The 18,056-nt window shown below is 37.8% G+C and overlaps 1 protein-coding gene across 2 annotated transcripts in view; it reads left to right on the forward strand.

Moving 5' to 3' along the window:
- LOC126067840 (ubiquinol-cytochrome-c reductase complex assembly factor 1) overlaps positions 1–18,056 on the forward strand; it is a 114,953-nt gene that overhangs the window by 22,307 nt on the left and 74,590 nt on the right. For both annotated transcript variants that reach the window (XM_049870110.1, XM_049870109.1), the window contains exons 3-4: positions 10,398–10,493; positions 13,607–13,714. In XM_049870110.1, the coding sequence (XP_049726067.1) occupies positions 10,398–10,493; positions 13,607–13,714 (204 nt within the window). The remainder of the gene's footprint in view (positions 1–10,397; positions 10,494–13,606; positions 13,715–18,056) is intronic.

Below are 18,056 nucleotides of genomic sequence, written 5' to 3' on the forward strand. Positions count from 1 at the left end.
ATCTGCCTGTCCAGACTGCTTTGGATAGTCACGCAGATGTTTTTTTTCGGGGTTGGATTATGTTATATTACCTTTTGTAGATGAGAAAATTTTAATACTGGATAAGAATCCCTGACTCGTGCCCCATTTTTTTCAATCAATAAACATTTCTTGAGCACCTAGTGTCTACCAGATGTTTTCTTAGGCTCTGGAACAGCATTACAGTAAATCATCCATGTAGATAACCCAGAGTGGTTTATCTTACACTGATAATTTTAGCTAATGTAAGTAAATGGGGCATTTTGACATTTAATAGACTTCGCTAGTACGTCTTGTCACTATTGAGGCCCTCTTGTTGGAAGCTATTGCCTTAGAATGGCATCCTCAGGTACATACTGACAAGGAAGCAGATTTGGCTCAGAATGAGGAAGAGCTTTGTGTTAATTAGAACTGTGGTGTAATGGAATATGTGTGCTACATTTTGACATCCTGAATTGACTCTTACTGGAAATATTCAGGCAAAGGCTGGATGATTCTATGTCAAGGGCATAACATAAAGGAGTCCTTCATTGGATGATCTCTAAGGTAATGTCCAGTGCTATAATCGTGTTATTTTTAAAAAGCTGGAAACATTCTACTCTCGTCTTTTTTCTAAATAACCTCTTGAAGTTGTCATTCTTTGATAAGTCTACTTTTTAAAATTTTATTTGAAATAATTTTAGTCTTAACAGAAAAGTTGCAAAAATAGTAGAGTTCCCGTATACCTTTCATCTAGCTTTTCTTAATGTTAACATCTTATATAACAGTGATCAATTATGCAATTATCGAATCCACAAAATAAATGTCGTTATGATACTCTTAACTAACCTACTTACATTATTCCAGTTTTACTAGTTGTCTTCACTAATGTCCTTTTTTGGGGTTTAGGATCACATATTACATTTCGTTGTCCTATCTCCTTAGTTTTCTCTAATCTGTGACCATTTCTTAAGCTTTCTTCATCTTTTTAAGACTTTGATACTTTTGTAAAGTACTGCCAGTTATTTGTAAGTTGTCCCTTCATTTAGTTTGTTTGCTCTTTTCTCATAATTAGATTGGAGTCATGCAGTTTTCGCAGAAGTGATGTTCCCTTCTTAGTGCATCATATCAGGGGCTACATGATATTAATATGTTTCATTACTGGCGGTGTTAACTTTAATCACTTGGTTAAGGTGGTGTCTGGTCAGGTTTCTCCACTATAAAGTTACTGTTTTTTCCTTTGCAATTAATAGGTATTTTGTGAGGGGATACTTTGAGACTATGCAACCGTCTTGTTTCTCATATTTTTGCTCACTAATTTTAGCATCGATTGATCATTCTTGTCTGCAGCTGGCATCACTGTGGTGTTCGCCTAATGGTAATTTTTTGTTTTCATCATTCCTAATACATTTGTTGATTAGAATTCTACCAAGGGAGAGCTGTCATTTCTCCCCATTTATTTATTTAATCAACTGTTTACATCAATGTGAACTCATATTTATTTTCTCCTATTGGTTATAATTCATTATTCTCATTATTTGTTGATCTAATTGTCCCAGCTTTGGCTGTTGTGAATGCCTTCAGGTTTGCTCCTATGTCTTTTTGACATACCTCCATCATTTATTGATTTTTTTAAACAATATTTTATTGTGTCTTAGGTGAAAGTTTACACAGCAAATTGGGTTCTTAGTCATCTAGTACTGCTGTAACAGAAATACCACAAGTGGATGGCTTTAACAAAGAAAAATTTATCCTCTCACAGTTTGGTAGGTTACAAGTCCAAATTCAGGATGTCATTTCCAGGGGATGGCTTTCTCTCTCTGTCGGCTCTGGAGGAAGATTCCTTGTCTTCAATCTTCCCCTAGTTGAGGAGCTTCTCAGGCGCAGGGACCCCAGGTCCAAAGGACACGCTCAGCTCCTTGTGCTGCATTCTTGGTGGTATGAGGTCCCCAACTCTCTTCTTGCTTCCCTTTCATCTCTTGAGAGATAAAAGGGGGTGCAGGCCACACCCCAGGGAAACACCTTTTACCTTGGATCAGGGAGGTGACCTGAGTAAGGGTGGTGTTACAATCCCACCCTAATCCTCTCAACATAAAGTTACAATCACAAAATGGAGGACAACCACAGAATACTGGGAATCCTGGCCTAACCAAGTTGATACACACATTTTTTGGGGGATATAATTAAATCCATGACAATTCCCCTTTAACAATTTTGGAGCCCTGGTGGCACAGTCCTTAAGAGCTTGGCTGTTAAACAAAAGATCGGCAGTTCAAATCCACCAGCTGCTCCTTGGAAACACTGAGGCAGTTCTGCTCTCTCCTCTAGGGTTACTATGAGTCGGAATCAACTGGAAGGCAGTGGGTTTGGTTTTTGGTTAACAATTTTTATAAAGATTATTTTGTGCCTTTGGTTACGTTTTTACAGTGTGTCAGCATCCTCATTATTTCCACCCTGTTTGTTCTGTTTCCTTTGATCTAGCTTCCCTTCCTCTCTTTGCCTTCTCATCATTGCTTTTGGATAAATGTTGAACATTTGTTCTCATATAGTTATTGTTTAAGGGAGTACATTACTCATGGGTGATATTGTTTATTTTATAAGCTAATCTGTTATTTGGCTGAAAGTTGACCTACAGAAATAGATTCAATTGGGCGATAGTCTTGGGGGTTCCTCCAGTCTCTATGGCTCCAGTAGGTCTGTCCATTTTAAGGTATTTTAGTTTTGGTCAACATTTTTCTCCCATTCTATCCGGGACCTTCTCAGAAAGGTCGGTAATGGTAGCCCGGCTGAGGAGGCTGTGGTTTGTGTGGGATATTAGTCCCAGGGACTAGTTTCTTCTTTGACCCTTTGATTTCCTTCATTCTTTTTTTGCTACATACAAGTAGAGACCAATAGTTGTATCTTAGATGGCTGCTCACATGCGTTTAAGATCCTAGACACTACACTCCAAACTAGGATGTAGAACGTTATCTTTGGAATTTTGTGATGGCAGTTGACTAAGTTGTCCCCCAAGACTATGGTCCCAAGCCTTTGGATCCAGTAAACCAATCTCACGAGTTATTTGGATATGTCTAGGGAGCCTTCATAAATGTGCCTTTGTGTGGTTTGTTATATATGTGGATATATATGCAGCACAAACGTGTATATACATATGCCTGCAGATACATCTATACATACATGTGCATTTACTCCCATATGACTTCCTATGAATATGTATCCATATCTACCTACATAACCACACACAGGATTTTTGGTTGTTTTTACTGTTGTTGCAAAATTGCATTTACCGAAATTGTCCCTATTCTCGTGTGCTTCTTAGTGTCTTTATTTACCTTTGTCAGATTATGCTGACTTCTCCCATACTTGGGATTGCCTTTCCCATCACCAAAAGTAACAAGTGTCTGCTATCTAGAAAGTGATTCCGTCTCTGTAACCATCAAAGAACTTTGCTTTATGTGTGTGTATCTATTCTTGACTGTTTACAATAGTGGGACCCTACAATATTTGTCTTTTTCTAAATGACTTATATCACTCTGCATAATGTCCTTCAGATTCATCGATGTTATAAAATGTTTCACGGACTTCTCATTATTCTTTATAGTTGCATAATATTCCATTGTATGTATGTACCAGAATTCACCCATTCATCTGTTGGTGGGCACTTAGGTTGTTTCCATCGTTTTCCTATTGTGAATGATGCTGCAGTGACCATAGGTGTACATATATGTGTATTTGTGCCAGTGCTCTTATATCTCTAGGATATATATCTAGGAGTGGGGTTGTTGGATCATAAGGTACTTCTATTTCTAGCTTTTTGAGGGAGTGCCATACAGTTTTCCATAGTGGTTGTACCAGTCTGTAATTCCATCAATGTATAACAAATGCCAGCGTTTGTTGTTTTTTGTTTTTTTGATCATTGCCAGTTTTGCAGGTGTGAAACAGTATCTCACTGTAGTTTTGATTTGCATCTGTCTAATGGCTAATGGGAAACCCTGGTGGTGTAGTGGTTAAGTGCTACAGCTGCTAACCAAAGGGTCGGCAGTTCGGATCCACCAGGCGCTCCTTGGAAACTATGGGGCAGTTCTGCTCTGTCCTGTAGGGTCACTGTGAGTCGGAATCAACTCGACGGCACTGGGTTTGGTTTTTGGAATGGCTAATGATTGCTAATAATCATATATCTGTTGGCCCCCTGAATGTCCTTTTTGGTGAAGTGTCTGTTCATGTCCTTTGGCTGTTTTTTGATTGGATTGTTTGTATTTTTGTTGTTGAGTTGTTAAAGCTTTCCATATATTTTAGAGATTAGAGCCTTATCAGATATGCCATTGCCAAATATTTTCTCCCAGTCTGTAGAGGTTCTGTTTTTACTCTTGGTAAAGTCTTTGGATGAGCATAAGTATTTAATTTTTAGAAGGTTCCAGTTACCTAATTTATATTCTGTCATTTGCATATTTTTAGTTTTGTTTGATAGGCTATTTGTGCTGAATATTAGGTCTCCTAGTTTTGACCCTATGTTATCTTCCAGGGACTTATAGTTGCTATAAAATTTAGGTCTTTCATTTGTTTTGAGTTAGTTTTTGTACATGGTGTGAGGTACGGATCTTGTTTCATTTTTCTTTATATAGATACCCGGTTTTGGCAGCACTGTTTGTTAAAGAGGCTGTTTCTTCCTCATTGAATGGACTTTGACCCTTTGTCAAAGATCAGCTGCCTATAGATGGATGGGTTTACTTCTGGGTTCTCAATTCTATTCCATTGGTCTTTGTGTGTCCTTGAACCAGTGCCAAGCTGTTTTGATTACCATGGCTGTATAGTAAGTTTTGAGATCAGGAAGTGTGAGGCCCACTACTTTGTTCTTCAATATTGCTTTATTCAGGGCCTCCTTCCTTTCTATATAAAGTTAGATATTAGTTTTTCTATTTCACTGAAGAATGTTGTTAGATTTGGATCGGGATTGTGTTACATCTACACATCGCTGTTGGTAATATCGACATTTTGACAATGTTAAGTCTTCCAATCGTGAGCATGTTTTTCCACTTATATAGATGTCTTTTAGTTTCTTGCAGTAGTGTTTTATAGTTTTCCTTGTATAAGTGTTTTACATTCCTGGCTAGGTTTATTCCTAGGTATTTTATCCTTTTGGGTCTATTGTAAATGGTATTGTTTTCTTGATTTCCTTTTCAGAGTTCTTGTTAGTGAGAGGAACCCAGCTGATTTTTGTATATTGATCTCGTACCTGCCACTTTGCTGAATCCTTCTATTAGTTCCAGTAACTTTTCTTGTGGAGTCTCTAGGATTTTCTATGTGTAGGGTCATGTAGTGGTTAAGTGCTATGGCTATTAACCAGAGGTCGGCCGTTCAAATCCGCCAGGCACTCCTTGGAAACTCTATGGGGCAGTTCTACTCTGTTCTGTAGTGTCGCTCTGAGTCGGAATCGACTCGATGGCACAGGGTTTGGTTTGGTTTTGTGTTTTAGGGTCATGTCATCTGCAAATAAGGACAGTTTTACTTCTTGTTTTCCAATTTGGCTACTTTTTATTTCCCTCTCTTGCCTTACTGCTCTAGTTAGGACTGCCAGTACAATATTGAATAAGACTGGTGATAAAGGGTATCTGTGTCTCATTCCTGTAGGGTCGCTATGAGTTGGAATCAACTCGACAGCACTGGGTTTGATTTTGTTTATGCCTCATTCCTGCTCTCAAGGGGAATGTGCTCAATCTTTCTTCATTGAGAATAATGTTGACTTGGTTTTGCATATATACCCTTAATTATGTTGAGGAATTTCTCTTTTCCTATTTTGCTGAGAGTTTTTGTCAGGAGCCTCCATCGTTTTTTGAGCTCTCCCTTATTTCCTGGCACCACGAGATGTTTGAGGCTTGTGTATTTTCTTTGCCACAGCCCTAGATTCAACCATTTCTCCAAAGTTTGTAACTGCTCTTTTTGTTGCTGTTTATATTCGTGCTACTTGGAAGTACCAGTAAATTTCTCTCTTCGTTGTATAAAGTGAAACTTTTTTTTTTTTTTAATTTGTCCTAAAACTACCTTAAGCAAGTTCCAGCCTCTCCCTGGGTCTTAGTTTCCTCATCTGTGAAACGCAAAGGTCGGATTAGAAGATCTCTGAGATTTCTTCTAGCTCAAGTGTTCTTATTATAAGTTACTCCTTAGTTCTTCAGTTGCCTTTCCTCCAAGCTAAACAGCCTCAATTCGTTTTAACCTTTCCACTAGGACCTTTTATTCATCCCTTTGATCATTCTGCAGTTCTTTTCTGGACTTTCTCCAGGTTATCCTTCTCTTAAAAAAAAAAAAAAATCCACCTAGGTTTTATTGAGTGCCGACTCCATGCCCAGAATGGTGTAGGGCACTGAGACAGAAAATAAAAGAAGTATGAGTTGTGCCCTGGTGGAGCTTATAGTTTTGCTAAAAGAATGAGATACATCAAAAAACAAAACAAAACAAAAAACCAAACCCATTGCCATCGAGTTGATTCTGACTCATAGTGACCCTATAGGACAGAGTAGAACCGCCCCATGGGGTTTCCAAGGCTGTAATCTTTACAGAAGCAGACAGCCACATTTTTCTTCCATGAAACAGCTGGTAGGTTTGAACCGCCAGCCTTTCAATTAGCAGCCGGATGCTTAACCACTGCACCACCAGGGCTCCTTACCAGATACATCCTAGTTGCCGTCGAGTCGATTCCAACTCATAGTGACCCTATAGGAGAAAATAAAACTGCCCCGTACAGTTTCCAAGAAGTACCTGGTGGATTTGAACTGCCAGCCTTTTTTGGTTAGCAGCTATAGCTCTTAACCACTGTGCCATCAGGGTTTCCTACCAGACACATACATTCGTGGTACTGAAGAATTGCTTGAGTTCCTTCCTCCTCCCTCTCTCCTTCTCTTCCTCCTCTCTCCCTTTTTTCATTCCTTCTAGATCACGTGTGTCTTCACTTTCAGAACCTTTTTGGAAGCAAAATATAAGGGTGAAATCTTAGCCAAATCTGGTACTGCTGCTAGATTAATAGTAACTTAAAAAACTCACCGTATTCCTTTTAATAAGGGAGTACCTCCAGAAGAGTTTATAAGTGGAGTTGTTAAGAACAGTTCTTTACATTTATATTATGCGTTGTGGTTTACACATCTCTTTTACATACATTATTTTACTTGATTCTCAAAACAAATTTATGAGATAGGTGGAGCTAGAGCTTCAGTGCAGGTCTTCTGACTCAGTGTTTTTCTCTTTTACTACACCATGCTTCCTCACCTCTGCCTTTTTCTCACTCTACCTTCTCTATCCTGCCCACTTCTTAAGGGTTTTCAGTGAAGTCTTTCTTGATGACTCTAGGTCATTCAGTTCCACCTCCAAATTCCTGTTGTATATACTACCTATCTTATAACTTTAAACACTTTCGTATATTTTATTGAAATAAAAATACAGAAAAAGGCACAAATCATAGGTATACAGCACAGTGAATTACTAGTGAATATAACCAGCCTCCAGATCAAGAAATGGAATTCACCAGAACCCCAGAAGCCTCTTCGATCCCCTTTTAGTCAGTACACGCAACGAAGGTTCACCTTGGTCTTCTTCGCTTTGAACACTGTAGATTGGTATTGCCTTTCAAATCTGCAGTATGCACTCTCTTGCGTTTGTTTTCATTCATCTTTGTTTTTGAGATTCATCCATGTTGCTCCATGTGTTGTTGTTGTTAGGTGCCATCGAGTCAGTTCCAATTCATAGCGTATAGCAATAGTTTATTCATTCCCACTGTTGTACAGTATTTCATTATGTGAATATACCACAATTCATTTTTCCATTCCTCTATTGATGTATATTTGGATTGTTTCCATTTTGGGGTTTTTATGAATAAGGCTGCTATGAACATTCTCGTACATGTTTTTTGGTGAACACGTGTAGACATTTCTGTTGGGGTGTATACTTAGAAATGGGATTGCTGAGTCATAGTATGTGTATTTATTCAGCTTCAGTATACGCAAAGTAGTTGTTCAAAGTGATTTTACCATTTTACACTCCCAACAGCAGTGTGTAAGAGTACTCGTTGCTCCATATCTTTGCTAGCACTTGGTAGGGTTGTTTCTTTTTTGGTGGTAACCTTTAAACATTTTAAAATGTGTTATGTGGTTCTGTTTCTTGTGTAGTGAGTCTTCTTTCTCTTGTTCACAAGAACGAGTTCTGTTTGCATTCTGAAACCTGGCACAAGGACCGTATAGTGGTTGTTTAATAGAAGTTGAATCAATGAAGGATGCGTGGATGGCACATGTGTGGACAAGGGTAGAAGGAAAAAAAATAAAAATTGTACAGGTAGTAGAATTTGTTCATTCAACAAATACTTGAGTGTTTCCTATGTGCAATGTGCTGTACTTGATTATGCTTATATACCTAGTTCCTGCCCTCATGGATCTTTTTAGTAGTGGTGATAGAAAATAAGCAAGAACATAATATAAAATTATGCATTGTGATAAGTATTCTGAAGGAAACAAGTAGGCTTCAGCTATGATAGAGAATAATAGGATAGCAAGAACCTACTTTAGATAAGGTGGTCAGAGAAGGCCTCCTGAAAAAGTGGTATTTGAATATTCTGGAGCTTTTTTTTTTTAATGTTATTTATTGGTATCTTCTCATTCTAAATAAAGGAAAAATTTATGTGTTTACGGGCAGAGGGAATCTTTTGGGTGGGGGGCATGGGCAACCATGTGTAGTACAAAAAAGTAAATGTGTGTTTATAGATGTGTATAGGTGTGGGGAAACTGGATGTTGCCTTTGGTACCAGGTGATAATACATCAGTAGTTCAGTATAGTCAACTCATGAATATTGATTGGTAGGACAGAAATGCAGCAGGTGGTGAGAGAGCCACAGAAAGAGCCTATTGGTTATTCTTGGAGCTTTAAAAAAAAAAACAGAAAACCCATTGCCGTTGAGTTGATTCTCTTGGAGCTATGGGGGAAGACAAATCACGTAACTAGTAGAAGAGAACTCCAAACCACAGCTAGTTGAAACTACTGTTGGTTGTGTTCTTTGAACCAGCTTAAGTGTTTTGTGTTCTAGATGGACCGTGACATCGATGTATGTCATGTAATGGGAGGTGTTCTGTGTTTAGTCTGTGTTTTACAAAGCCTGCTTGATACTTGTGAATTAAAGCATAGGCATCCTTGGGAGTGACCAGAAGAATCCTGACTAATCTTTTAATATCCTCGTTTGGAAAGACAAGTAATAGTAACTCTCTGCAATTAGAAGTTCTGTTTTTCCTTCACTGGGATTAAAGAAAATAATCATTTTCATTCCATGAGTCCTATCTCTTCTCAAAATAAGCCAGAATTCAAGGGATAACCCTCCTTGTCCCATTCCCACCCTTTTTTATTATAAAGGTAATATAACATTACTGAGAGTTTGGAAACTAGGTTCTTAAAGTCATCCAGAATCCTACTTATTTAACTACTCTTTTCATTTCTCTGTTCCTTTCTAGACTTGTCCATATGCAGTCATGTTTTTACTTACAATTATATATATACTGTAAAGCCTTTTTTCATGTTGCTCAAAATAATCCCAGTGCCTACCGGACTTTCTGTTGAGTGGCTACCTTAATTTAGTTAATCATTTCTTTACTGGGCTTTTTTTTTTTTTCCTAGTTTTCAGTTTTGTGAATAGTGCCACAATGAGGGTCTCTTGCATATAGATTTTTTCCTTAGGAATTTATTTCCAAAACTACATTTATTGTTCTTGGTTGTAATAATACCAATTTAATAGGTTTTTGGTGAGAATTAAATAAGGAAATATTATAAGGCACTTAGCTCAGTAGCTGGGACCTAATTATTATAAACAATGGCTGTTGTATTGCCAGATTGCCTTCAGATGCAATGTGAACATAAAGGGAAGGCAATTCTGATCTAAGCAACAATGATGTTGTTTATGATAATGGTGATGGAAGCTTTTGCTGTTTATCGAGTATCTACTTTATCGAGGTAACGTATGTTACCTCCTTTAATCCTCACTACAACTGATATTCAGTAATTTGCCCCATGGTCACCCCTAGCTTCTAAGTGGTAGAAGCAGGTTTTAAACTCAATTTCGAGTTTCCCATATATGCCAATATTTAAATGAGTATTGAAATTCTAGTTCCTAGACTTGACTCAGATTTAGCTCCAGGTTTCTAGGGCTGAATCCTTTTATTTATTCAGGTATTCAACAGGTATTTATCAAGCACCTACTCTGTACCAGACACCATTCTAGATACTGATATTGGCTACTTCACAATCAGATCACCAGGAACTGGGCTGATAAACAAGGTTGGAAAGATCCTGTAGTCTTTAATTTGAAGCAGCTTTGCTTGGATTAACCCTGTAAATGAATGCTCAGTGTTGCTAACATCTGTTCTTTTACCTCCCAGTGGCCCCAGATGAGCCAGTCCCTAGCATGTGGTGGATGGGAACAGATTCCTGGAATAGACATAAGGCTGAGTAGAAAATATCACACCACAAACAAGGTGAGAATTATTAGTGCTTTTTATGTTTATGAGTGCTTTCACACAGATGTACTTATTTGAATCTCAGCAAAATTGTCACCTGGGTGAGGCAAGGAATTATTACACCTGTTTTGAGAATACAGGGATGAGGCACAGGGAGGTGAAGTGACTTGCCAAGGTCACAGGATGGTAAGTGACAGACCAACTGAATATTTGAACCTAAGACTTCTGATTCCTTGTCCTGTGTTTCTTCCATTGTACTGTCCTGCCTGGAAAACTCTTTAGAGGAAAAAGTCTTTACAAATCATATGTTAAAAATAAAATTATATTTAACTTCTGGAGAATTTTCTATCAGTTAGCCTGGCTTAGTATTAGAACAGGTTTTCCTTGGAGTTTATTTGCAAACTGCAAAATTCCTAGCTTCTATAGTCATTAATAAAACTTTTTATGTTGAAGAATACAAGAGTTGAAGAACATTAAAGAATACAAGAGCTTAAAACAAAGAATACAAGAGTTTAAAAACACTTTCCCTTTCTTGTTACGTCAATAAACATAGACCATTCCTCTTCTTAGAATTGTTCTTTGGGATGGAGGGGGTCAAGATTTTCTTTTAAAAATACTTCTTTTCATATAATTTTTTTTGTAGTGATATATCTACTACATGGAGCCCTGGTGGCTTAGTGGTTAAGAGCTCAGCTGCTGTAAGCAAAGGCTGGCAGTTCAAATCTACCAGCCACCCCTTGGAAACCCTGTGGGGCAGTTCTGCTCAGTCCTATAGGGTCACTGTGAGTCAGAATTGACTCAACGGCAATGGTTTTGGGTTTTACATGCTGTATATACTACGTACCAAAACCAAACCCAGTGCCGTTGAGTTGATTCCTACTCATAGCGACCCTTTAGGACAGAGTAGAACTGCCCCATAGAGTTTCCAAGGAGCACCTGGCGGAATCAAACTGCCGACCCTTTGGTTAGCAGCCGTAGCACTTAACCACTACGCCACCAGGGTTTCCATATACTATATAGTGATATACATATACATTTTTATAGTGATAAATATGCATGAGTGTTTTTGGTTGATTATGGTTTTCGATGACTTTTTAAAAATAATTTATTTTTGTTGTAGTTGAGAATATACACAGCAAAACATACACCAGTTCAACAATTTTTGCATGTACCATTCAGTGACACTGATTGCATTCCTCCCCCATTAACATAAACTCACTACCCTCTAAGGTTCCTACCTAATCTTCTGAGTTGGTGTTGTCGGTTTGATCCCGTATAGATAGATCTTAAAAGAGCACAGTGCTCAAGATGGAAATTCTTTACTATTTAAGCTAAAATATTGTTTGGTTTTAAGAAGACTTCAGGGGATATTTTTGGTTTAAGGTTTAAAGCATATCTCAGGGCAATAATTTCTTTTTTTTTTTTAATTGTATTTTAGATGAAGGTTTACAGAACAAACTAGCTTCTCATTAAACAGTTAGTACACGTATTGTTTTATGACACTGGTTAACAATCCCATGACATGTCAATACTCTCCCTTCTCAACCTTGGGTTGCCTATTACCAGCTTTCCTGTCCCCTCCTGCCTTCTAATCCTTGCCTCTGGGCTGGTGTGCCCCTTTAGTCTCGTTTTGTCTTGGGGGCCTGTCTAATTGTTGGCTAAAGGGTGAACGTCAGGAATGACTTCATTAATGAGCAAAAAGTGTGTCCAGGTGCCATATTCTCAGGGTTTCTCCAGTAGGTCTGGTCTTTTTTGTGAGTTAGAATTTTGTTCTACATTTTTCTCCAGCAGTATCCAGGCCCGTGTATTGTGATCCCTGTCAGAGCAGTCAGTGGTGGTAGCCATGCACCATCTAGTTGTGCTGGACCCATCTAGTTGTGGTGGAGGCCATGGTAGTTGTGGTCCATTAGTCCTTTGGACTAATCTTTCCCTTGTGTGTTTAGTTTTCTTCATTCTTCCTTGCTCCTGAGGGGATGAGACCAATGGAGTATCTTAGGTGGCTGTTTACAGCCATCTAAGACCTCAGACGCCACTCGCCAAAGTAGACTGTAGAACATTTTCTATATAAACTATTTTATGCCAGGGCAATAATTTCAGGGTTTCGTAGCTGCCGAAGCTGCTTATGTACAGCCAAATACCTCTTGGGATTTGGTTCCTTGATTTGGAGATTGTAGGTCACGATTAGGTGGAATATCCCAGTTAATTGGCCTAATATCGTGTTTAGTGTTTCTCTTCTACCTCCTAGTTTGTTGCTTAGTGCTTGGGGTCCTAAAAGCTTGCAAGTGGACATCCAAGGTACAGTAGGTCTCTATTTTCCTGGAGCAACAGAGGAAGGAGAGCCAGGAATAGGAGAAGGAAATGGAATGTGTGGCTAATTGCCTGCATGAACAACTGTTGCTTTTGCCATGAGACCAGAAGAACTCGCTGGTGCCTGGCTACCATTACTGAACATTTTGATCAAAGATTCTGTAGAAGAATCCTGAACAAAAGGGGCAAAATACAGAACAGAATTTCAGATTCTTGTGGAATCCAGACTTCTGAATGACTTTTGAGTGCTTTCACACAGTATTTTTCTCTCCCTTTATTGTTATGTCAATAAACATAGACCATTTCTCTTAGAATTGTTCTTTGGGATATGCGGTCAAGATTTTCTTTTAAGAGTACTTTTTTCCATAGAATTTTTTAATAGTGATATACATACAACAAAACATACAAATATTTCATCAGTTTCTACATGTACAGTTCAGCGATGTCCGTGTTACATTACATTACATTCTTCAAGTTGTGCAACCATTCTTCCTATCTTTTTCCAAATTATCCCACCATTGTCATTTATAGAATTTTTATTCTGATACCCAAGATGTTTATCATTTCCTGGGCACGAGTTCATAGGTATATGGTCAGTGAGGTGGGTATATCTTGCTCTGAAATTTGGAGGAAACATCTGTTAGATAAAATTCCAGGTGTGTTTGCACTGATAAGATGCTTTTAAAAAATGAAAATTAAAAATTCTAAATGGAAAAAAAGAATCTAAGCAATAAAATGCCCTGAGACCTAATGAGGAACAAAAGCATTCTTTGGAAAGGTTTTTTTCTGCAACTAATTCTGGTCCCTTCTCTTTGGTTAAATAGCTTCTTACTACCAAGGGCTCCCCACAGCCTGTCGAGGAAAAGGTTGGTGCCCTCACGAAGATCATCGAAGCCATGGGATTCACTGGACCTTTGAAATACAGTAAATGGGTAAAGTTCTTTAAGTTCTTTGCATTTTTCCTTTTGGGCTTTGTGCTCTCTGCTCTTCATAGATGATTTTTTAAAACTTTTGCTTTGCTTTTGTGAGATTCATATGTCATTTTGAGAGCCTCAAAATGTGTGTCCTGCCCCCTCCCCCACCTCCAAGGCAGATCTTTACAACATGTGGGGCTGAAATACTTCCCTCTGCTCCTTCAACCTGACTCTTTGGAAGTATTTCAGTAGCAGGCATGGCAGTAAGACTGGGCTCTCTTGGCCTCTGCCACATGGCATGCCATACAGATGAGTTCTAAGGTGTAAGATGGGCAGCATTCTTTTTTTCTTTTTCCTAAATTTTATTTATTTTGTTTTTGTTGGTGACAATATACACAGCAAAACATACACCAATTCAACATTTTCTACATGTACAATTTAGTGACACTGATTATATTCTTCCAGTTGTGTAATCATTCTCTCCCTCCTTTTCTGAGTAGTTCTCCCTCATTAACATAAGCTCACTGCTCTCTAAGGTTGCCATCTAATCTTTTGAGTTGCTGTTGTCAGTTTGATGCCATATCAAAAAAACCAAACCCAGTGCCATGGAGTCAATTCCTACTCATAGCGACCCTATAGAATAGAGTAGAACTGCCCCATAGAGTTTCCAAGAAGCACCATATAGATAGTTCTTAAAAGAGTATAACGCTCAAGGCAGACTTTTTTTATTGGTTAAGCTAAACTATTGTTTGGTTTTAAGATGACTTCAGGGGATATTTTTGGTTTAAGTTTTAAAGATTATCTCAGGGCAGGAGTTTCAGGAGTTCATAATCCCTCCCTCCATGGCTCCAGAAAGTTTATAGAGTCCATGAGAATTTGAAGTTCTGTTCTGCATTTTCCCTCTTTTGATCAGGATTTTTCTATGACGTCTTTGATCAAAATGTACCATTCAGTTCTTCTGGTCTCATGGCAAAGGAGGTAGTTGTTCATGGAGGCAGTTAGCCACACATTCCATATCCTCCTCCTAGTCCTGATTTTCCTTCTTTCTTTGTTGCGCCAGGTGAATAGAGACCAGTTGTTTTGCCTTAGATGGCCGCATGCAAGCTTTTAAGACCCCAGAAGCACTAGACATATTATTAGGCCAGTTAACTGGGATGTCCCATGAAACCCATACCCTAAACCTCCAAACCAAGGAGCTAAATCCTATGAGATATTTGATTGTACATAAGCAGCCTCAGCAGCTACTTTTTTTTTTGTCATTGTGAATATATCTATCACACAACTTTTGCCACTTGCAACTTTTTACAGGTGTATAACTGATTGATGACAAATGCAATAATTGGCTGTGCAACCCTACCCTTAATCAGTGTGCTTTTTGCATAACCATTAACCCCCATTTTCTCCTTGCCTTCCACCCCTGGTAACCACTAATAAACTTTGGTCTCTATACATTTGCTTTTTCTTGTCTTTTTGTATAAACAAGGTCATATAAAGTATTTGCCCTTTTGTGATTGGCTTATTTCACTCAGCATAATGTCTTCAAGCTCCGTCCGTACTGTAGCATATATCAAGACTTCATTTCTGCCGTTCACTGAGTAGTATTCCATTGTATGTATGTACCACATTTTGTTTATCTATTCATCTATTGAGCATTTAAGGTGGTTCCACCTTTTGGCTATTGTGAATATTGCTACAGTGAACATTGGTGTACAAGTCTGTTTTTGAGTCCCTTCTTTCAAGTCTTTTGGGTATATTCTGAGGAGTGGAATTGCTGGGTCATACAGTAGTTCTGTTTTTAGTTTTTTGAGGAACCGTCACACTTCTCCACAATGGCTGTACCATTTTACATTCTCACCCACAATGGATGAGGGTTCCAACTTCCCCGCATCCTTGCCAACATTTGTTATTTATTTATTTTAACTTTAGCCATCCTAGTAGGAGTGCAGTAGTATTCATTGTGGTTTTGATTTGCATCTCTCTGATGGCTAATGGTGCTGAGCATCTTTGGACAGCATTCTTAAAAACATATTCTCGATGAATCCATATTCATAGGTGATTGTAGTAGTTTTCTTTAAAATTTTACTAGTAGGCATCTTTTTATTAACTAATTAAATAACCCTGTGATTTATTGTGGTTTTTATTATGCAGGGATATTTGCTAACTATATAAAAAAAAAAAAAAATTTTTTTTTTAATATCACTCCTAATCAGCTCTGGGCCTAGCACATTACCTGTTAGGTACCAGTACCAATCGCTGTTGAGTCAATTCCAACTCAAGGCAACTGAGCTCCACAGGGTTTTTAATGGCTGATTTTTCAGCAGTAGATTGCCAGGCCTTTCTTCTGAGGTGCCTCTGGGTGAACTTGACTCTCCAACTGCTCTAATAGCCATATGAGTTAACTGTTTTGTAGCACCTAGGGGCTCTTTTTTATTATAGTGTTGGTTTCTCTTCCTAACAATTTTCCCTGCAGCAAATACTGGCTTCTCTTTATAATCTCCCTTTTGCATGAATTCTGAAAAGTAAACAAAAGCATTTTATTTGTAAGAGGCTTTGAAAAATGTAGAAGATAATGCAAATACTAAGTAATAATGATGTCCTTGAGATGCTAAGGTTATAAAATGCTTTTTTTTTTTCATAAAATGCATTCTTAATTGTCAAAGAAATATTATGTTCATTAAAGTTATCTTTTTAAATCTTAGTTCTTTGACAGTTGATAATTGTTGGTATATATGATAATTCTATTGACCAGAATTATTCCCTCTTACTTTTAAAAAAAAAAAAAAGGTTGTAATTATGGCATTTGGATTTAAAAGCTTAAAATATGTTTTTGGCTTGAAAATTAGAAATTAATTAAAGGAAAAGGGAAATGAAAGCAGAAAGAAAGGTTAGAGGAGAGATCTAAGCACAAATGAGAAAAATTTACTATTTTATTCATTTCTTGGTAGTTGGGTTCCATTTGGTTGTTACCATATGCTTTGTCTAGTCTGCTTTTTCATGGTTCCAGGGAGAAAGTTGGCTACAATTTGGGGGATTACTAAATCATCAGGAAAATTTCTTCACTGTTTAGCTTAAGTTAGCCTCCAATTTTTCTTAGTTCCTTTGTGACCTCAATTAAGTCTTTAATATTTGCATTTTTAAAATCTTTTGTGATATGGCAGTATCTACCCTCATATTTTAATTTGTGACGACAAAGTATGACATTCTAGTATGATCTAGGTGGGAAAAGTTAGGTAAAACTTTTCTTTTTGAAACAGGCCCAGAGCCCTTTTCAATAATGTTGACTCAGAAATGTATGGCTAAACACCTGTATTGGATTGAAATGGCAAAATTCTTTGACCTTTTCACATGTATTTGATTAGGGAATAAAGTGCCTGCTTGTCTGTCCACATAAGCAGTATCAACTATCTTTCCTCCACCTTTTTCTGTAACATTTCTATGTGTAGCTTCCATTTTTCTTCTAGAATGTTATTTAGGATTTTAAACATAGCCTTTTTAAACCTATTTATTCTGAAATAACCGTTCTTTCTCATTATCCTTATGTAGCAGTATCAGGTGAGATAAGGACAACATTTACCAGATTCTACCACATGTCATAGAATGGGCAGTTTCCATATTCACATTAAGCCAAAAAATTATTCCTATTCTGAAGCACACTTATAATCTGGAACGCATTCAGGAGTGGGCAGTGAGCCTTGTAAAAGCTTCAGAAACCATGTTCAGTGAAGAATAGTTGAAGTAAATGGGGATGCTTTGCCTAGAAAACAGAAGTTAGAACGGTTCTTCTCAGTTATTTGAGGGACAAACGTTAAAAAAAAAAAAAAAATGAAGAGACTTAATCTGAGGTACTCCAGTGAGCAGAATAAGGGTAAATGTTAAACGAAGCAGATTTAAGCTAAATAAGACTTAAGTTCAGTGAATCTAATAAAAAGAATTATTCTCCAGTGGGACAGATAGCTTCACAAGGTCATTGCACTTGCTTGAACAGGAGTCTAGATGATTGTGAATCAAGAATGTTGTAGAAGGAATTCCAGTGCAGAATAGAACATTCAAATGACTTCAAAGCTCCTTCTAACTCTCACACAGCTATTAGAGCAAGGCTTTTACTTTGTTTTCATTTTGTAGGATGGTATAAGATGCATCAGTGAGTGGGAGAGCTGATTTTCATTTCCTAAAGCTGTCCAGGGTGCTTCTGTCTTAGTCAAGTAGAGTGATGAAGTCTTCCAAAGTTAGAATGAGGATCAGAACAGCTTGTATTGACTGTGTGGAAATTTAGTCCACCTTCCTCCTTAACTTATGTTAACTCATGATTCTTCAAGAGATTCTTTCTTCACGTTGTTATTTCCATGCCCTGTGTGATGGT

This window comes from Elephas maximus, chromosome 25 (genome assembly GCF_024166365.1).
Source record: "Elephas maximus indicus isolate mEleMax1 chromosome 25, mEleMax1 primary haplotype, whole genome shotgun sequence".
NCBI lineage: Eukaryota > Metazoa > Chordata > Mammalia > Proboscidea > Elephantidae > Elephas > Elephas maximus.